At 34.5% G+C, this 19,872-nt stretch overlaps 1 protein-coding gene across 2 annotated transcripts in view; it reads left to right on the forward strand.

Moving 5' to 3' along the window:
• The first annotated feature begins 624 nt into the window (after window positions 1-624).
• Window positions 625-19,872, forward strand: part of ADAMTS6 (ADAM metallopeptidase with thrombospondin type 1 motif 6) — a 132,842-nt gene continuing 113,594 nt past the window's right edge. The window contains exons 1-6 of one of the 2 annotated variants that reach the window (XM_062512964.1): window positions 625-721; window positions 1,437-1,801; window positions 9,170-9,338; window positions 14,416-14,633; window positions 15,154-15,237; window positions 15,710-15,855. In XM_062512964.1, the coding sequence (XP_062368948.1) occupies window positions 625-721; window positions 1,437-1,801; window positions 9,170-9,338; window positions 14,416-14,633; window positions 15,154-15,237; window positions 15,710-15,855 (1,079 nt within the window). The remainder of the gene's footprint in view (window positions 722-1,436; window positions 1,802-9,169; window positions 9,339-14,415; window positions 14,634-15,153; window positions 15,238-15,709; window positions 15,856-19,872) is intronic. The other variant, XM_062512965.1, reaches the window with a different exon arrangement.

The following is a 19,872-nucleotide window of genomic DNA, read 5'->3' on the forward strand; positions in this document are numbered from 1 at the left end:
TTATTAACAGCTGAAAATCAATGAGTGCATAGCATTGATTATAGATGCAAAAAGTCTGAACCCAGTATTTGAGCTACAAGAAACACTAAATAGGTGTAAGAATTCACAAAAATAACATGGAGTTTATAAGTGCATCATAAGCTGTATGGATCTGCTTTTCAAGGTTAATGGTAACTTTTTCTGTTTTCTTTCTTTTTGTAAGATTGTAACCTTAGATGTGACCATAAAATTGATATTGAATATTATTTCAAGATATTGCCCTGTGTAGTTCACTATCATGGCTTAGTATTTTGCAGCATAGATCTGTTTAAATAGAAATAATTTGCCTTGACTCATATTCTTCTGTTTTTCAGGAAAAGAAATGGAGCAAGTTCAGTAACTATCCAATCTAACATCTGTCTCATATCCTAAGGAATTTTACAAAAACTTGCTTTGAATTGAGAAAATGACTGCAGCTATAGAAGAAAGTACCTGTCCAGAAAGTGGAACATCCTATAGTTAATTTGAAAGTAGTGTAAAATAAATGTACCTGTTATGGTGCGATTCTGGAGTGAAGTTAACTTTATAGCACACAGGTAGCTCTCCAAGGAGAAAGAAAAAAGAACTTTCTGTTTTTTCTAAATTATGGAAATTTTTTGGAAGACGTGGACATGGATTTTGAGCCTAGTCATGGTTTCATCGGAATTTCACAGTAACAACAGGCTTTCATACAGTTCTCAAGGTAGGGATCTGATCTCTGTGGCTGGCAAGAATGTATTTTTGCATTGTATTTGTGTAATATTTTCTAAACCATGTTTATATAATTCATGAGCTCATCTGGGCTCTGCTCTTAGTTTTATCATGATTAATTGTCATACAGATTAAATTTCCTTGTTCTAATTTCTCTCTGTCTACTTTTAACTGTAGGAAAGCCTTTTGCAAATTGAATCTCGTAAAATGTACTTGATAATATTTGAGAGATTTGCCATGATAAAATTAACATGCTTTTAGAGTAGGAAGTAAGAATCTAATCTTGTTTTTACAATGTAATCCTTTTCATTACTACTGTTTGTATTCTTGCAAGTGGATTTTATAGCTTTTGTCTTTGAATGGTATCACTGGGAAAAATATGCCCTTCTTAAGTTAGCCCAAATGATTTACATATTTTGGTAAATAGGAAAAAAATAGGTATTAAAAAACTTCCATGTTTGCAGGGATAAGCAAATTAATAGGAAACCAAAGATTTTCTTGACTTACAAAGAAAGAAAATAATGTTTTATTTTATTTTGTAAAATGCTGCATCATGCATTTACCTCAAGGTGACTTTTACTCATGAGAGTGATGAAATTTACCCAAAAATGGTCTATGTTTATGCTACTACTTGTTGTTTCCTGTTATATTTTCTTCTCTTCTATGCCCACTCCCTGGACTGTCTTACCTTGTGATTGATTACAAAGAGGAATTCCTGTCTTACCTTGAACACTACCAACTAACAATCCCAATAAGGGTTGATCAAAATGGAGCCTTCCTCAGCTTTACTGTGAAAAATCCTAAACCCTCAAGAAGGAGGAGGAGCACAGACCCTTATGACCAAGAACTGGCGGCATCTAAATTATTTTTTAAACTTTCTGCCTATGGCAAGCACTTTCATTTAAACCTGACTCTCAACACAGATCTGGTGTCCAGACATTTTACAGTAGAGTACTGGGGGAAAGATGGACCACAATGGAAGCATGATTTCTTAGACCACTGTCATTACACAGGATATTTGCAAGACCAACACAATACAACTAAAGTGGCCTTAAGCAACTGCAATGGTCTGGTAAGTCCATATTACATGTTATAGTATAATAGTGCACTTCTCCCTGTTAAATTACAGAAGGGAATTAAATTGGCATATCTTTCAGCTTTTTGAGTCCCTGTGGGAAGCAAGTAGACAGGGATGAAAACCCCTAAAACCTGATCTAGGTCCTGGGGAAAAGTAGGTGTCAGTTTTTCAAGCTTAGTATAAGTACTGAGACTCAATTCTGTAGTCTTTCAGAGGCAGCCTCTTCAGTGTTTATAGTGTCTGCGCTAGGGTTGCAGGATTAGGTCTGTGCTGAGATCTTTACAGCTGTAAGAGCCTTCCAAGCTCAGGGAGCAGGGAGGAGAAAACTGTGGATCCCCTAGGATACTGAATCTCTACAGAGGTTGGTTGGACTGAACATCCACTGTCTTTTGAGTGTTTGGGTTTAAAAACTTAAGTAAATAAAAGAAGGGGAATTGGTTGCTGTAGACATCATCATTGCTATAAATTCAAAGCATAGAGAAAAGTCTTTAGTAAGTAACTGCATCAGAAAAATTATACAACTTTCTTTACCAGAAAGACTTTGTTTACAAATTTTTAACTTTTGCATTTAGAAGTAGAAGTTCTTACCTGATTTGTTTCCATCACTTCTCTTACCAGTGATCTTTTGATCACTTGACAGTAGTACATGCAAGGGAAAAGAAATTAGAAAATGAAGGCAAAGAAGTTATAAAGCAGACTGTTGAGTAGCAAAATACTAAAATAGAAAGAAAAGCATGACTATGAAACATTAAATCGAGAGCCAGTGTTCTCTCTAGTAAAAATATATATATTATGGTTTCTCATTCTGGTTTTTATTATGGTAGAATGCTGGTCAATCTTGTTAGGAATAGGCAGATCTAACTAATTGCGCAGTTTAAAAAAAAAAAAAAAAGATTACACAGACTTGATAAACAAATTCCCATTTGTCCTTGGAAGCACTATTGAATAATGCCTCTTGGGATGTTACTTTCAAAAAAAAAAAAACAACAAGCTGTTTCAGACCTAGATAGGTTGCATTACATCCAGCTACTTGCGATATGGCTGATCCAGTCTAGTTTAACATTTCAGAGTGTTCCTAAGGAAAAATATTTAATGGGGATTTCCAGCGCTAAGTGAACACTAAAAAAAATGGAGCTAAAATGATGTTCCGTTGAGTATGGAATTACAGTTTGGTTCATAAAGACTTTTAGCCTATAGGTCTGAATTTAGTACAGCTTTCACTTTGATTGCAGTTTCCATGTAAGAGCTTTTCTTTTTTTCTTGTCAGTTATTCAGGCTTCAAAGCTACTATGGTCCAGCTTTGCTTGAGTTCTTTTCAGTTAAAAATATGATGGAGACAAAGTCCCTTTTCCAGGACTCATTTCTTTAAAAGAGGCTGCTTGCCTCTTTATGCTTATTGCTGCATGCGAAATGATGCACAGTAGTTGGTCCCCTTGGAGACTGCAGTAAGTGCCATGGTGATGCCATTTTAGTTCCTCTTTGACCTTGGCTAAGGGAGTGAGACAAGAACTCCTGCCTTTGCCCTAGATGACTGTTGTTTTCCTTTCATGTCTGGAGAACATAGGTGGGATGAAGCGCAAAAACGCATCTGTTTTCCTATCATCTTTGCTCATCTGTTGCTCCTCATGGCACTTCTTTCATTCTAAAAGGCATGCAAGATGTCATGAGGAAGCAGAATATATTTTTTTTTCTTCTGTGTCCCGCACCCTGAGGTGACATTTAGCATATTTTCCTTTTGCCCTTAGACTGTCCATTTTGCTGGAGTGAAGCTGCCTGTGGTTCTAGCTGTCCGTATGTTAACTTTGTAAATTAACTTTGATGTAGAGTGCTTCCCAGTTAAATCATAATCTTCAGTGGCTGTGGTTGTTGTAAGTTCTTATGTGTGCCTTTCAGGTGTTAAGGCAGCCTTCATCTAGTCTTTGGGCACACAAGGCTTTCTTCATGGTCATGCTTCTTTACTCAGGACTTCATGTATCAGGTGTGTGCTGCATCTCAGGAAGATTTGGTCAGAATCATGTGAGGCTCCTGTGTTGCTCCAGAAACATCAGCAGGGTGACACCTTGCTCTGTCTCAGAGGCATGAATCCTGCAGATGGTGCAGCAGTGGTCTTGACTTGATACCATCTTCCATTATACTGAAACTCTTCTGTCATCCAGTGTTGGCAGTACCTTCCAGGGCGCAGTGTATGGGAGTTACCACTCCACTCAGATAAATGCATCACAAAGCTATTTTCAAATATGATTCCTACTAATGAATGGTTTGTTATACAGCTGCTGGTTAGAATATGTTTAATAAAGCAATTGGCAGTGAATATTGAAGACAATATTACTTGTTTTAGAGTTAGCAGTAGCTCAGAATGCGTCGTACTTAAGGCATTCATTGTGTTTTCCAGTTTGATTGCTGGTCTGTAAGTGACTGCCAGTCATATTCTTACAGTCCTTAAGTAACATCTGTATTAAAGCCAGTCATTTTAAGTTTAACTCTGAAGCAGGTAGTAAGTAATATTTAATAGTCAATGTTGCTCACAAACAAAATGTGTACAATATATTTACTCCAGTTGTCCTATTAGCTGTCACTTTGGCAAATAGGTCAAATTTCTTCCCCTTTTTGAATGTCTTGAATGAATTATTCTTACTAGTTATTCAGAGTGGTTATGTGAGAACATAATTTAAATAACATATGTTGTATAACTTTGAAGAACACTTATATTTGAGATAAATGTGAGCAGGGCTATAATAAAAGTGACAGGCAGTCAGTTTCTTGTTTCAGCCTCTCCCTCTATATTTCTCATTACCAAGTGCCCTAGAATTACAGGCTGCTACTTACTGAAGTTTCAGTCCAGCAGCTTCCATCTGCTGGGTCCTGATTGTGCTGTAAATTGCCTGAAGTTGTGAGGAAAGCTCTGTAATCTATTGAGCATTCATGTGAGGAAATTGAAGACCTTTTCTGCAGGCTTGCTACCTTCCAAATTTGTTTTTACTGTAGTGGATGCTACACTTGTGGATGGATTGCAGGTTTGGCTGTATCATGAAAGAACCTACAATGAGCAGCATTTTAGGGCCTTTGTATATTGGGTACAAGGCAGCCAGACTGAGGCATTTTCTAGGCTGACTATTTCATACTGAAGGAAAGAGGAAAGTAGTAAAAGGTGGTAGACTAGCTGAAGAGAGAGCTTCACCTCAGGATAATGAAGTTTGACTGACTGAGAGGAGCAACTATCAGAGAAGTTCTGGAGCCTTCAGTAATGGAAGCAAGCAAAACACACTTTTTGCATTCTGACTCACCTCTGTGCTTTGCCAGGTGTCAAAGCTCTTAACTGAGTGCTCAAACAAGTTTTGCATGGCAGTGAATTTTCTAATTTTGGGCTGAAAAGATAGTAGGAACTGTTTTGAGGCTACTGTGGTGCCAAGTAAATGGTTAACGTAAAATGTAATGTAAAATATATTTCCATATATGTGAAGTTCATGCATTGCATAATGTTTGTGCTGGACAGCACAGTTACCTCCATCAAAACAGAAATGATAAAGGAAGCACAGGTATGTGACTCTGTCTTGGGAGCATGAGCTTACTTTTTCAGTGGGGAATTATTTTGAAGACTTCATGTTTGCTTCATGTATTCCTAAATACATATATTTATAAATTATGAACATTTTTCTTAAGAGTTAGCGTTGTTTGAAAGCCAATTTTTCTCTAAAGAGTGCATGTACTTTTATGGATCATAATTTACATATACTATGGTATTTTTGACTCTATGTTAAATTATTTTATATTCGTATCTTTGGGGCTATCTTTGATACTCATATGTTTTTGCAGTATGACGTTAGTATTCAGAAAATTAAATAAAAGCTGTCCCTATCCTAGTTTTAAGGTTTTACATTTTTATTAGAATAAGTGATGTGCTGTCTCAGGCCAGATCATTACTTTTTTCATCTTTGAGAGCACAGTAAGTTACTGCAATCTTTTTCCTCAGCCATAAAATCATGGTGAATAGCCAGCTGTTGACATACTGAACAACACTGACTCGTTTTCAGAAGTTTCCATTACTGGTACTTTATATTAAAAATGGGTAAAGCATAAAGCCTAAAAAGATTCAAAGCATGGAAAAATTGTGAAACTATAGTGCTATGTGGAGAAGGCATGTGCTTACTTGTTCCCCATAATTCAGTTTGCTTTTGCAGCTGATGGATGTCCCCCATCTGAAGGAGGTTAAGGCCCTGGCTGGACAGCCTGACAGAAAAAGATTCTTTTTCACAAATTCAGGGGAACTCCATGTGGACTCACAGATTTGTCTGAGCATGTCAAACTGCTGGAACCAGACCTTGTATATGTTAGCATGAGTTGGCAGTCTGTAGTGGGATTGGATAACACAGGACCTCAAACAATCTGTTTTAGATAATAATCTTGGGAATGTTCCTTGTAGTAACATACTTGGTGCATTCAGCTTGTTTCTTATATCCATGGTATTATGTCAAAACCTTTTCTGGTCATTCTTATGTCTTAATGATATTTCTGATGCTTTGGAGCAGAAGTTTAATTTATGAACTGTTAAAATACAATAGCAACACTTAAAAAGAAAATGAAAATTAATTCATTTTAATGCTTTAAATGGGCATTATTTCAAACTCCTTTTCCAAGTGGAATTTTTTTTCCCTCAAATAGTGGATTATAAATCAAAGCGGTGTTTAGAATGTTGGTTTGGATATAATAGTATACTTCCCACTATGTATTATATAGGCATTGCTGAATACATAAACAATGCAAGTATCTCTAGATGCATGATTTTTTGAAACTTAGAATATATGCTGGCCATCACCAACGTACCTTTTAGTTGCAGAATTTAGAGTGCTTCTTTAAAATCAGGGATTTCACTGTTGAATCACTGTGATTCAGCAAGATTGCTTGCATCAATTTAACACTGGAAGAACAGTTTTGTTTGCGAGCAAAAATACTGTTAGGCTTAAAATGGTATATCTATGCCAGAGTTATGGGAAGGGTGTATGTAGGGCCAGTGTGTTTTCAGTGCTTATTGAATCACTTGTCTGACTGCAATGACTGATCACACATATGTTTTCACTACCTGCTTGTAGATCTGTATTAAAATTTATTTGCAGTTCTTTAAATGTCTTATTAAATTAAAATATATTTTCTTAAACACCATAGCATTTGGGCAAATGAAATCGGGTATCAGCTAGGCCTTGGAAAAAGTAGTGATGCTCTCCTTACTGTTTCACTGCTGGTACCTGAATAAGTGTGACCATTGTTATCAGATCTTCTTTAGTTATTTGCAGGAGCAAATATGCAATTTGTCTAGAGAATTGGTGCTGCAATTAAGTGTTTATGGTGTCTGAATTGACTTAGTTCCGCTGAGGTAATCTCACCACTTATAATTATCAGTTTCAGTATCTGATATAATTATCTCATTCATGTTTAGACTTGCAAACATGGCTGGACTTGAGTACAGACAGGAAGGATGTATGCTCTGGAGGAATTTGAATTAGGACCCACTCTGTCTCAGAGGCAGTACCAGAGACTGGATGGTACCTCTGTCTCCTCAGGCTTGGCATGAGGCAGACAGCCTGTTGGTGCTGGCCAGGACCACTCTACAGGACTCTCTTCCTGTGGGAACATAATACCAGAGCTTACAATGGCTCAGGATTCGCTTGAACCCAGATGTCTGACATTCAGACTGGATGCAGTCCAAATTGTCAAGGTTCTTTCTGCACATCTGGCAAACCCCGTTACAATTTGGTTTATATTTTCAATACTATTTAAGTGGCAGTATACCAGTAAATGATTTCTTTTCTAGTAAAATTGTAGACTGCCAGTAATGAGAAGGCATTGTAAGAGGAATTTGATACTGCATCTTCCAGGTGAATTTAGACCCTGGTATTACCTTGTGAGTTAAAAATTTATTTAGTAACGAAAAATACCATTGAAGAAGAGCACTTATTTTTGTATTCACAATGTAAGGAATGAGTAATTGAAAGCTGCAGTCTGTTCATACATGTATTTTCACCAATTTATTATAATAGAGTTTTGTTTGGAAAACACTTGTTTCTGATGTATTGCATACGAGTTTTAATTTTTAAAATTTTATCTTGTTATTACAGAAGTGAAGAACAGTAGGTGTTTCATGTACAAAACAGTAGCAGGATGAGAGCTTTGACCAAGGGTACAAAGACAAGCTCTGATCTTTGAAAACAGCTTTATGATTTTTAGAGCAGATATGGAGCAAGTGGTCTTATGGCTGGTCATAGAGGTCTTAAAAAAGTATTCATGTGTAGTATTTGTTTTACAGATAAAAGGTGTAGAAATTTCTGGTTCATCAAGTCAGGATATGAATGTAGAAGTTCCTGCTTCCAGGCTTCTGTCTGATGAATAACTCTTCCCTGTGTAGAAGGTTTATACATTCAGAACTTTCTACATATGATATCAGAATTTTTTATTTAGCAAACATTGGTGTAGAAGTCTGTCAGGGCTTACGCCCCAATATATCTGTATCTGAAAGGATCCAAAACCTGGATTTTCTGCTAAAGTTCGGTTTTAATTGCTGAAGGTTCAGGAAATTGTGTAGTTGGCCTGAAATCTCCCCTTTCTTCCATAAACCACTTCCTGTTTGGAAGAAGCTGAGTTCACAAATGTGAAAGTTATGAGAATAGAATATCTACTCTTCTGGACTGCAGTATGATGAAAAAAAAGTTAATTTTTTTAGGAGAACGAGGTCTAGTGTACAGTCTGAAATAACTCTTATTTGCTAGATTTGTGGCAAGAGTATGGAATAAATGCTTTGTAGAGTTAACAAGTTAACTTGTAACAAGTTAATATAAATAATTTGATTTCTGTTAACTAGCTCAGATTTGGGATGGTGTCTGGATGTAAAATAATGGTTTCTTTGAATATGTGTTCTAAAATTATTCCTTCCTGGTGTTTGGCTTTGATGAAGTATTTGGCTTTAAGCATCTAGCAGTGTGGCATCACAGGGGCATATTGGACTCACCATTACAGCAAAGCCATTTTGGCTTGGTGTAAATTTTAATGGATGTGAATCATGTAGTTTCAGAACATTGCTGTGAAGAGATTATTTGTAATATTCTGAAAACATGTCTTGCTTTTTTAACTGCACTTACCAAGAAAAAAGTGAAACACGACATTTATAGTTATATTTTTTCTCACTGTATTGTTTATAGGCACCTACCCTGCTCATACTAAAATCAGCAGGGGAGAGCTGGCTCATGAACTGTTTCATGTGTTAGCTTCTAGCTGTGGATTTCTTCAGAGAGAATATATTTTAAAGTTAAGTTTTGTGCTAGTAGTTCCGTATTGTCTGTTGTAAGCTTTTGTTTTCTTATTTGCTTCTTTAAGCATGGAGTCATTGCTACAGAAGAGGATGAGTATTTTATTGAGCCTTTAAGAAATATAACAGAAGATTCTAGTGACTATGGTTACAAGAATGGTCATCCTCATGTTATATACAAAAAGTCTACCATGCACCTGCAACACCTCTATGATCACAGTCACTGTGGAGTCTCAGGTAAACAAGAATGAGTATCATTCCTTTTAAAAAATTATAACTTGAGATGTATTTTAAGATCTTGCTTGTTTCATGTGTAAGACATAGTGGAGAAGGTAGCTATGAGAATCCTCCTTCTGGTTGATGTAATGTCTTGTTTAAAAGTAGTTTTGATTTTTCTTTTTTTTCAGATTCAGACTGAGGATATAGTATATTTCAAAAACTAAGACAGCAGGAATAAGTCTTGTTTTATGCCTTTGTTGTGTACAGTGGCAGAAATGAGAACAGGCTTCCTCAAAATGTCTATAAATGTGCTTCATATCCCAACAGGAAAGCATGCTTGAATGACAACATGTTACAGCTCAGTGTTTAGTATGTGTTCCATCTCATTTGAAGACACTTGATATGCAACAAATATATCAGCATTATGATTATCAATACATTTGGAGCTGAGTCCACATCTTTTTTGTTTACGGAGGTTTATAGTGTTTTGGTACGGTTTTTTTGTCCAGTTGGTCAACATTATTCCATTTTAGTAAAATATGTGATTTACACATGCCTTATGAGCAGGAATATGTAGTTTTGATGGAGAGATATTTTCTTTGTAAAGTAGTTTTAACTTCTAAAGATACACATTTCAAGTGCTCTGACATAACCCTTGATTACTTGAAAACTAACTTGAAGATAGTGTGGAGTAAATCTGACAATTTCTTTAACAGCACAAAAATAATTTTTTAACATGTTAGAAAAATGTTCTAACCTTGTTAATTGTTTATATTTCAGTCTTAGCTTATTCTTAAAAGTTCAGTCCTAGGCAGTTGGATTCCATGAGATTCAGTGCATGGGGCAGACAGACAATAACTAATCTTAAAATAAAATATCACTGTTCATTGGTGTAATTTATTTTAGCTTCTTTTGGAGTTTATAAGGTTTAGTGGCACCAGGTGTCTAAGCTTGCAGTACAGATTGTCTACAAGATTCCATTCTCAGGAGATAGCTTTTTCTTGAGTGTTTCAGTTAATTTTGTTTATGGAATTACTATGAAAAAAGACTTCATGTATGTAACTTCTGTTTTAGTCTGAGAGCATTATTCAATAGATGTACTTTTAGTATTGTAAAACAAGTCTCTTAAATGTTACTGCCTGCTAACTGATTGTAAAATAAGGGTACTAGGTTCATTTTGCTGGGAGAGCTGTCACTTAAGCCTCTTGAAATAAGTGGAAGGTTTTGAAATGTAGGAACATGCAATTTTTACCATTATTATATTGCTACAAAAAGAAAGGGTAGTGGCCTCTGTTGGATCTTGTCTTTTAGAGTAATGTTTAGAAGCTGTTCTCCTCCAAGCCATGAGGCAGAGGTATCTGCTTTTGTCAGGTTGTGTTCAGTTATTCTGGTGGCATCTGTCACATGGATCACTGGTTGATTAGAGCTATACATCTTGCATGCATTTTTTTTGTAAAACATGGTATAATATTTAGCTTTTATTACTTTGTATAATTGATGGTGCATTTGTTTTGGAAGCTCCTGTGCACTCCCTGAACCTTCATGGCCCAAAGTTCTTAAGTATTGATGTACTAAAGCACTGCTTTTTACAACCTTGAGATTATTATGATGCTTATTCATCTCAGTTTCTCCTTTTCCTGTTGTTCTGTATACTATTTCCACTCCATTAAAATGTCTAAAAAAATTTACTCTCTGCCAAGACTGCCAGGTCTTGGTTTTCCAGATGACATTCTGTTTTATCCTCAGGGGTACTAATGCCTTTTAAACTCATTTTCTGAGCACTGTTGCAGATTTATCTTAAAGGGAAATGGCATACAACACATCCTGAAATACTTGGAAAAATAGCTAAAATGTAAAAAGGATTAAAGCCAGGTATTCAGTGATGTTTAGGAAATTTGACTAGTTTTAGAAGTTTTGAACAATCCAATTTTGTGTTTTAAAATGCAAATGTAACAAAGCTGTAACTACCTTTTGGCAGTGTATGATTTATTTTGTCTGGAGACTGATTTTAACTATACCTTCAGAACAGTTTTCCTTGTATTATGTGAGGGAGGAATCTGCTTGAGTAACTGTGCCACTATTCATTGTTTGTCAAGTTTCCCCTACTGTAACCTAGTTTATTTTGTACCTGTTTTCCATCAGGGAAATGGTCAGTATTTTGAAGTGTTGACAGAGACAAGAGGAGAGTAGTTTCTGACCTTTCTGAGAAAAATTACAGTAGAATGCAAAGCAGAGTACAGAATTTGGTGAAAGCATGATCAGAATTGATCAAGATGATTGGGCTACTTCATAAATGGTTGAATTATGGTAGCTAATACAAGAGGAGAATTAGATGAGAGCACAGGATAGATTTCTCTTATTTAAATTCAATTTTAAGCATTTTAACCTAAAACATTCAAAATATAAAATGTTGAATTTGTGTTTCATGTATGTATTGTCACCAATTAATTATGTTTTATTAAATACAGCTGAAATCACTAAGGCCTTGATAAGAAGTTTTCCACTGCCAAATTCCAATTGCTTCAATGGGATTTGAGACCACTGGATTATCTTGCAAAATGCTATATTTGGATAGGATTGAGAAACAACAAAAATTGACATATGAAAGCTGCAGAATGGCAGATTATTTCTGAATAGCTCTACTTTTTTATTTATGTAATGATTCCACTCGTGTCAGACTTTACAGTTGGTATATTCTAAAATGGAATAAAAGCTGCTAGATGCATGAAATAATGGTGCTAAAATATTTAGAAAATAACAGCATAATGTTTTGCTTCAAAATATCATCACCATATAACATAAGAACATTGTAAATTAAATTTGCTATTTAATTTTGAGATATTTTTCTATTTCTGCTTCCTTCTCTCTACCTTGACCACCACCCAAAATCAATTTCACACTTTTGCAATGATTATTTTGGGGTCAATTATAGTGTTTTTCAGTGTGTGGGTTTGGTTTTTTTTCTTTATTTTTCCTTTTTTTTTTTTTTGCCTTTTTTTTCTCCCTTATAACTGTGTTCAATGTTAATGGAATTTATTTTTTTTTTTAACTTATGAATATGGTGAAAGAGTGATTTGTTAAATAAATCGTTGGTCTTTATTTATTGATATATTGTAGCATTTAAATAATTTAGTCACCATTATTTAGTGAGTTTTTTTTGTTTTTTTTTTTTTTTAGAGAAAGGCAGCATAAGCATTGATACATCCTGGAATAAAAGGACTTTTTGCAACTTTCTCAGTACTTTGAGATTAGCTGAAGCCTAAGCTTCTCATCTGATTAGAAAATGAGAAATGTTTGTTCTTGTGGAGTCTTCTGAGACCTTTGTTTGAAAGATAGTATGAAAATTATTCCAGAATAATATTTTTTCCTCTGAAAGTTTTATGCTTGAAATCAGAAGTTTTTAAATGTTTAGAATAATATGCATTTTGAGTGAATTAATGAATTCATGTGGAAGCAGTACTGCCTTTCTAGCACTCCAAAAGCAACAGAAACCATCACCATATGTTATTTGAAAAAAGAATAAATTTTTAGAAAATTTAGTACATTAGCTGTCAGATAAAATTCCAGACATTCCTAAGACACTGTTTAAGTGAGATGAAAATCTTTGAACAATTCAAGCAACTTTGAATTTTCTCCAGTAGAGGTGAAAAACAGGAGAAAGCTTAGTAGTCATTATAGGATCCAAACTAGGCTTTAACACTCTGTACAGGGCTTTTTAGAATCTACTGCAGAATAAGGACAATTTTGATACTGGTGTTTTTATAACTACCACGTTTATTTAAATTTTTTGACTTTTCTAAAATATGTACCTTTTAGAGCCAATACTGTAGCCTCAAAAATTATGAAACACTGCAATAGTGGGACTGCTGAAGGTTTGTATTCCTGGTTTTGACCTACATACATTCTTTGTGGTGTAGTTTTTCTCTTTGAAATCAGTGTGCTTAGCTGACTTGCATAAAGTATTGGGGTTTTTTATGGGAAATACTGGTTGTGTCTTACTTAGCTGACCTCATTTTAATAGAAGTAATGATGCATGTCAGAGATTGCTCACTTGAGCTGTCCTGTTCAGGCAGCTATAAAAGTATCTATTAACCTTCTTGTGCTCATCTGTAAATACCAAGTATAAGTCAGATATTTTGAAATGCTACTTAGATAAAACCAGAGGAACAATATACTTTACTAAACTTTAGCTTGAGATCTGCGTTGGCTCTTGTGGAAAAAGGGTATGTGATACACACTAAAAAAGCCCCAAAATTGAATACATCCTTTCCTTCCTTTGTAGAGAAGGATGAATTCGATTTCGGCCTGAGGACAGGAATTGGAATTCAACATAATCTTGTAATGTTTGTTTTGCCAATAATTGCAGCTCTTTGGATTTTTAATAATTTATCTCTTGCGCACGAGAAATATTTTTCGATATTTTTACCTGATAGAAAAACAAGAATCAACATATTTGAACTGAAATTTGTGTTGAAGTAACTACGGCAATTATCCTATTTCAGACCATTTAAAATGTTCTATTACAGTTAATTCACAAGTTAGATGAAATATAATTTGATAACTTTTTGAAGAGAAAATGGGTTCATTTTACACATGCAAGCCTAATTGCCTAAAAATTACAGACTTTTGTAGGATGGAAAAAGCTTTTTAGTGTTTTATGAGCATTTTTAATTCTGTAGTAAATTTTGATAACTCTTACATTAATTTTGAATTTTTGGTTTCCAGTATTTTTTTTTTCCCAGATGTTACAGCTGTCATGTTCTTATTCCTAAAATTCTGATGTGTTCTTGTGGTTAATTATAACTAATCTTCAATAGTAACATAAATATTCAAAATTAGATTAATTAAGAGAAGTTTGTTCTTTTATCATCCCAATTCAAATTTAAGGATAATTGATATTATTGGAGCCCAAAGCTGACTTTCCATTATACAATTTATTTCAAAATAATTTAGAAAGTAAATTTAATTTTTCTTTGCCTCAAGAAAGACTTCTTCGTTAGAAACTTGAAGATGGCAATCTCAGCATATATCAGCTGCATTTGAATGAGTTTTACTAGTGACTCCCTCTCAAGTATTTAATTGTTTTGGTTCCTAGAAGACCTCACAAGAAGCGGCAAACCATGGTGGATGAATGATGCATCTGCTTTTCCAGCTTCACTTCCAGTCAATGAGACACTAAGTAGTCATAGTCGACAGAAGAGATCTGTAAGCCTTGAACGGTTTGTGGAAACGCTGGTAGTAGCAGACAAAATGATGGTGGGATACCATGGTCGCAAAGACATTGAACACTACATTTTGAGTGTGATGAATATTGTAAGTTTCATCCTTCTCTGTGCTCAATAAGTGTGTACTGAAATGATAATCGACCTGTCAAGTGCTTATTTATTGCAATGAATTATGCTATAATATACCTACTAGCTTGCAGAATTGAGTAATTTAAATAGTGAAAATCTTGGCACTTTGGGAAAAACGCTGTACATTTTCTGTCAAGAAGTATGCTGTGATCACTTTTAATTTGTTGTCTTTAATTTTGAATTCAAATAGTTACATTCAAATTAGTTCTATTGTGCTTACATCGACACTCTAAATGCTCATTATGCTGAATAAATTATGAAACAAGGTATAAAAAGTTGCAGTTGGAAAGTGTGAGTCAAATGGGGTTTTTTTACTGCATGGTTATTTTTTGGTCATAAAGTAAATTGTATTTAGGTGACAATGATATGGATTATCATTGTTGAACTACATGAGGAAATTGGGTTAATTTTTAGCCATTTGGGAAGCAAGTAGTGTTTCTTGTCTGACTTTGTGCCTTTTCTTGTTTTCTGGAGGTCAGGTTGCCAAACTTTATCGTGATTCCAGTCTAGGAAACGTTGTGAATATTATAGTGACACGTTTGATTGTCCTCACTGAAGATCAGGTAAGAGCTGTTTTATACCTGTGAAATACAAATTACATTATTGTATAATATAGAGTTATTTAATTATAGCTTGAGGTAGCTGCCTCTGAGTACAAAACCTATCATGTAATTTTTCACTACTTTAATCAAGATGAAGCAGTTCAAAGGAATATTCCTCATGTATCATCTCAAAGATACGTGTTCTTACTTCAGGTGACTATTATTACACCTTCGGGGATGTCAGTTTTATTTTTAGATCCGTATTTTGATTTTTTTTCTGTGTTGACAAAATTATTATTAAAGTTGGAGCTGTTGGTTCAGTAATACACAGCTGAACTTGGGGTCAGATTTTACAGAAATAAAATTTGGCAAGAAGATTTTATTCCTAGAAACCACTGCTTTTAATTATAGTCCCATTTTAGTTTTCAAAAGGCTTAACAACTGACCTTAGTAATTTGTTTGGAACATTTCTGGTATGCATGTTGTATTGCAGCCAAACTTGGAGATAAACCACCATGCAGACAAGTCCCTCGATAGCTTCTGTAAGTGGCAGAAATCCATTCTCTCCCACCAAAGTGATGGAAACACCATTCCAGAAAATGGGATTGCCCACCATGATAATGCGGTTCTTATTACTAGGTATGGTCATTATAAGTATTGTGTTTATTTTATTTCTTGCAGCTTTCTTGTTCTTAGCATATATATGTCTAGAGGCTCGTTGCAAAGTAATATATTTAGTAGGTAACCTTAAAAGGAGGAAACTTAATAGATGGCTTGTCTTAAATATATCAAATTATTAAAATTTAGATTAGGAATTTGGAAAAGTAAGCTCTGCAAATCACTTGCTTCTGCTGTTATATTCAATTCATAATTGCCAATACCAAGTATTACAGTAGAAAAGATGGATCCTATTGAACATTTTATACTTTAATAATAGCACAGAATTCATAAGATCACAGAGAACAAAACAGAATGAAAAAGATTTTGTTAACCATGTAAACTGTTTTTGTAAGAATTTCAAGCCAGAACTTCAACTACTGTAATAGTATTTCTCTGAAAACAGGTTCTTGCAGGTTACAGCAATATGAGACTCTGCTTTGTAGCTGGTTTGATTTATTATGATTAAGATGAGAACTGACAATTTTAATCAGTGGTTTCAAAGCCTGCATATGTGCCCATTTGTTTGCTTCTATGGCACTGTTACTGTGATAAATTCAACATAACCTGTGCTGTAATCTTGTGATCCTTAGAAAGGCATTCATGTCTGTTCCCTTGCAGTTGGGGATATGCAACTGTACTTTAACAGGAGATAAGTCATAAGTCTAACTGTTGTTGTTTAAGGACACTTTTTTTTTCTCCAGTAGCAGCAGGTGCAGCAGCTCTAATTTGCATTAGCATCTTTTTATTATGATTTCTGCTTTCCAGGACAAATTCTGTACTGCTTTGTATGTAACCTATTTTGGAATAATTAAGTCACTACAGAAAAATTGAATTAGTGATTAAAATAATGCATCTTTTGTTTTATTTTGCATAAATTTTGTGGAAGTTACTTTTTTTTTCCTGAGAGAGGTGGTGTTTTTTCTTGGTTTTGTTTTGCATAATGAACAAATCTTTTTAGTTTGAGAGAAAATAGAGGCTAGTGAATCACTTGCATGTATTTTGTATTCATATTTGAGATAAAATTGTTATGTATGATCTTAAATACTACATAGTAAAAATCAGTGATAAAATGCTAGTGTAACTCAGAAAGCTTTTAGATTTCAAGAAGTGTAAAAAAAACTCTAATACAAATAAACTGAATTAAATGAAAAGTAAAATAGTTGCATTCTAAGGTCTTAATTTTTCACAAAACCTTTTGTTTATGATCAGTTTTGTGCATATAAGTAATTCCTTCACTAGGATTTCTGAAGCAGAATATGTGTTTAGAGCTCTGCTACACATGAAGCATTTACTGTGAAGTGAAAAAGTGTAATCCATGGGTGCTATCATTGCCTCAGTTGAAGCTCCTCAATATATTTAAATTGTATTAGCAACTCTATATTTTTACTGCTACAGCTGAGTAATCTGACACTTTGTTGGTGTTCTTCTGGAACTACAAATCACAGTTATTTTCTTTCACAGCTGTGCTTTAAAGTGTTGTGCTACTGTATATTCTCTATTGGCTTCCCTGATGTGGTAGGATGTTCCAGTGGGATGTTGCCAGTGTAGTTCTGAGTAGTTCTGTGTTTCCAGACAAAAGCTTAAGCCAGTGTTAACTTGCAGGCCTCTAACTGTAAAAGGAGCAAGTTTTGAAGAACATAAGTAATACCTATACAAAATTACATTTTTTCATCAAAAACCAATAAATACTGGGGACATTTTTTAAAATCTTCATTATGGGGACTATAATTATCTAAGTATGTAGCATGTGTATGCTGTCTTTTAAAAGGGATGTAAGAATTTTATTCCTTCCTAGTTTTCTTTAAGAAGTTTACACCTCTAAAAATATACCTGTATTTTAAATCAACAAAGTGCCTCTGTGTTGTGTCTGTAGGCTAGTAATGCCTGCCTTTATAAAGTTCAGTTATATATGCTTTCACAACAAAATGCTATTAATATTTTTATATAATAATTGTAACTTCTTAAAATAATCAGAAGGGATGTACTAACCAATTTGAGTAGATAAATCAAGCTTATACTGAAACTGCTAGCTATCCTGGCTATTACTAATAAAATGAATCAGCTTATGTGAAGAATAGGTAGTTCTTTTTTGGGTTGGAATGAATAAAGACAAAATTATATTCATATAAACATGTAAATCCACTAACTTTAATAATTTTAAATGAATTACTGAAATGTTGATATACTTATTTTCATTCTGTTGTCTATCATGACACTTCATGAGCAAGGTTTAAGTCATTATATGTGGAAGAGAAGGATAAAGCTATGGTTCTTTAAACTCATAATGTACTGGAGAGGTCTTTTATAGTTGCATCTATACAAAGGAATTTGAGCCTATACTACCAAACATTAGGATACTTTTTAGCCACTCCAATAATATTTTGAAAGCAGTTTCCTGAATCTCTCCTACTGATGCTGCTCTGCTTTGTACAGAGTAATTACATTTTTATTGACTTTGACACTGGAATCAATTTTTGCTCATTGACTATACTTCTATTTTATGGAAAATGGGAAAATTTCATTTCAGCATTATGAATAGTTTTGTGTTGATTAAAGCCAGATTTTTTCAGTAACTTGATGTGTTTGAAAATATTACCAAGTCCTAGCTAAGCATTTAAGTTTGCAACTACAACAGCCTTTGTCTGAAATGTCGAGGAAAGGCTTTAAGAAAATGAATCATTATCTTCAACCATGTAAATGAAGGCAGCACTTTAGCTTTTCTTTACTATCCCTTCTATTGCTTTCAAAGATAGCATGGTCTGACCCGGGAAAACCAGTGTGAAGGCTGAACATTCTCTAGGGGTGTCTACTTGACCAATGCAGACAGATTTGTGTCCTAAACTGATCCTAAGCTGTATGCTAAAGTCAGGTAGCCTAGGGGGATGGAGGTAAGTCAAACTGATCTCTTAAGTCCCATGGAGGCGTTGCTATGCCTACTAAGCCACCAGTTTTTGGACAAGAGCCTGCCTGTGTTCGGTGTGCCTGGTGTATGGGCTATCTGGTTGTGGTCCTGCAGCCACCCTGCAGTCTGCTGAGTGGGTAGGGAATTGCAGAAAACTTCTGTTTGCTAATTAAAAATACACAGGCCAGGGACTGGTCTAAGTAAGACCTTTTATTGTGTTATCACCTACATTTTTCTTCCTGTAAGATAATATATTTAAGTCTCAGACTTCAATGTTTTATCTTGAAATTGTCTGAATTGGGTTCTTGGAGGCAAGTGAATGTTAAATACTAAGCAGACAGACTTGAACTATGAGGTTGATTATTGGTGTGATGCTGTTAAGACAATGTCTCCTTTTTTCGTGAAAATTTTAGATAAACCTAGTGAATCCTTAAAATTATTTTGTACTATGAAATAATAAAAATAGGAGAAAAACTTGTATGGGTGTCTAATCTCAAATCCTTTGATTAATAAAAAGCTCTTGCATTTGGTTCCTGTATTCTTGCATCATGTGATAATCGTGCTTTTTAGCACAATGTCAGATTGTCAGATAATTAATTTTAAAAGCCAGTGTAAATTTTGAGGCTTATACATCCCCCCCAATGTACAGGTATCAATTTGCTTTTTTGAAGTTTGTTCTTACTTGGTGATTTTTTTTTTAACCTTCCTTGGTAGGCTGCTTCCTTTTTTTTTTTTGACTCTTCAGAAACTCTTTTAAGAAATAGGGTCTCCATAGATTACAAACCCACAAAACTTAAGAGCTACAGTGTACAGTTATTACTTTATTTTTTACTTGTATTTTTGAACCAAGCTCCCCTTCCATTTAAATCAGTTGTTTCCTTCTCTTGATCTTAAATACCGTGAAGTGGGCTTAAAACCACCTTTGTTAACTGTACATTACGAGCAGAACTGTTCCTTTTCCTGTGCACCTGCACAGAATTGTAAGGGCCAGGAGCTTGGATTCTAGGTTACACTTTGTATCAGGATTGAGAAGGTGAAAATTTTTTTAAAATGTCTTTTGTTTTTCCTTTACACATGAAGTGTTCTCTAGTGCT

Source organism: Cinclus cinclus, chromosome Z (genome assembly GCF_963662255.1).
Source record: "Cinclus cinclus chromosome Z, bCinCin1.1, whole genome shotgun sequence".
In the NCBI taxonomy this organism is placed as follows: Eukaryota; Metazoa; Chordata; class Aves; order Passeriformes; family Cinclidae; genus Cinclus; species Cinclus cinclus.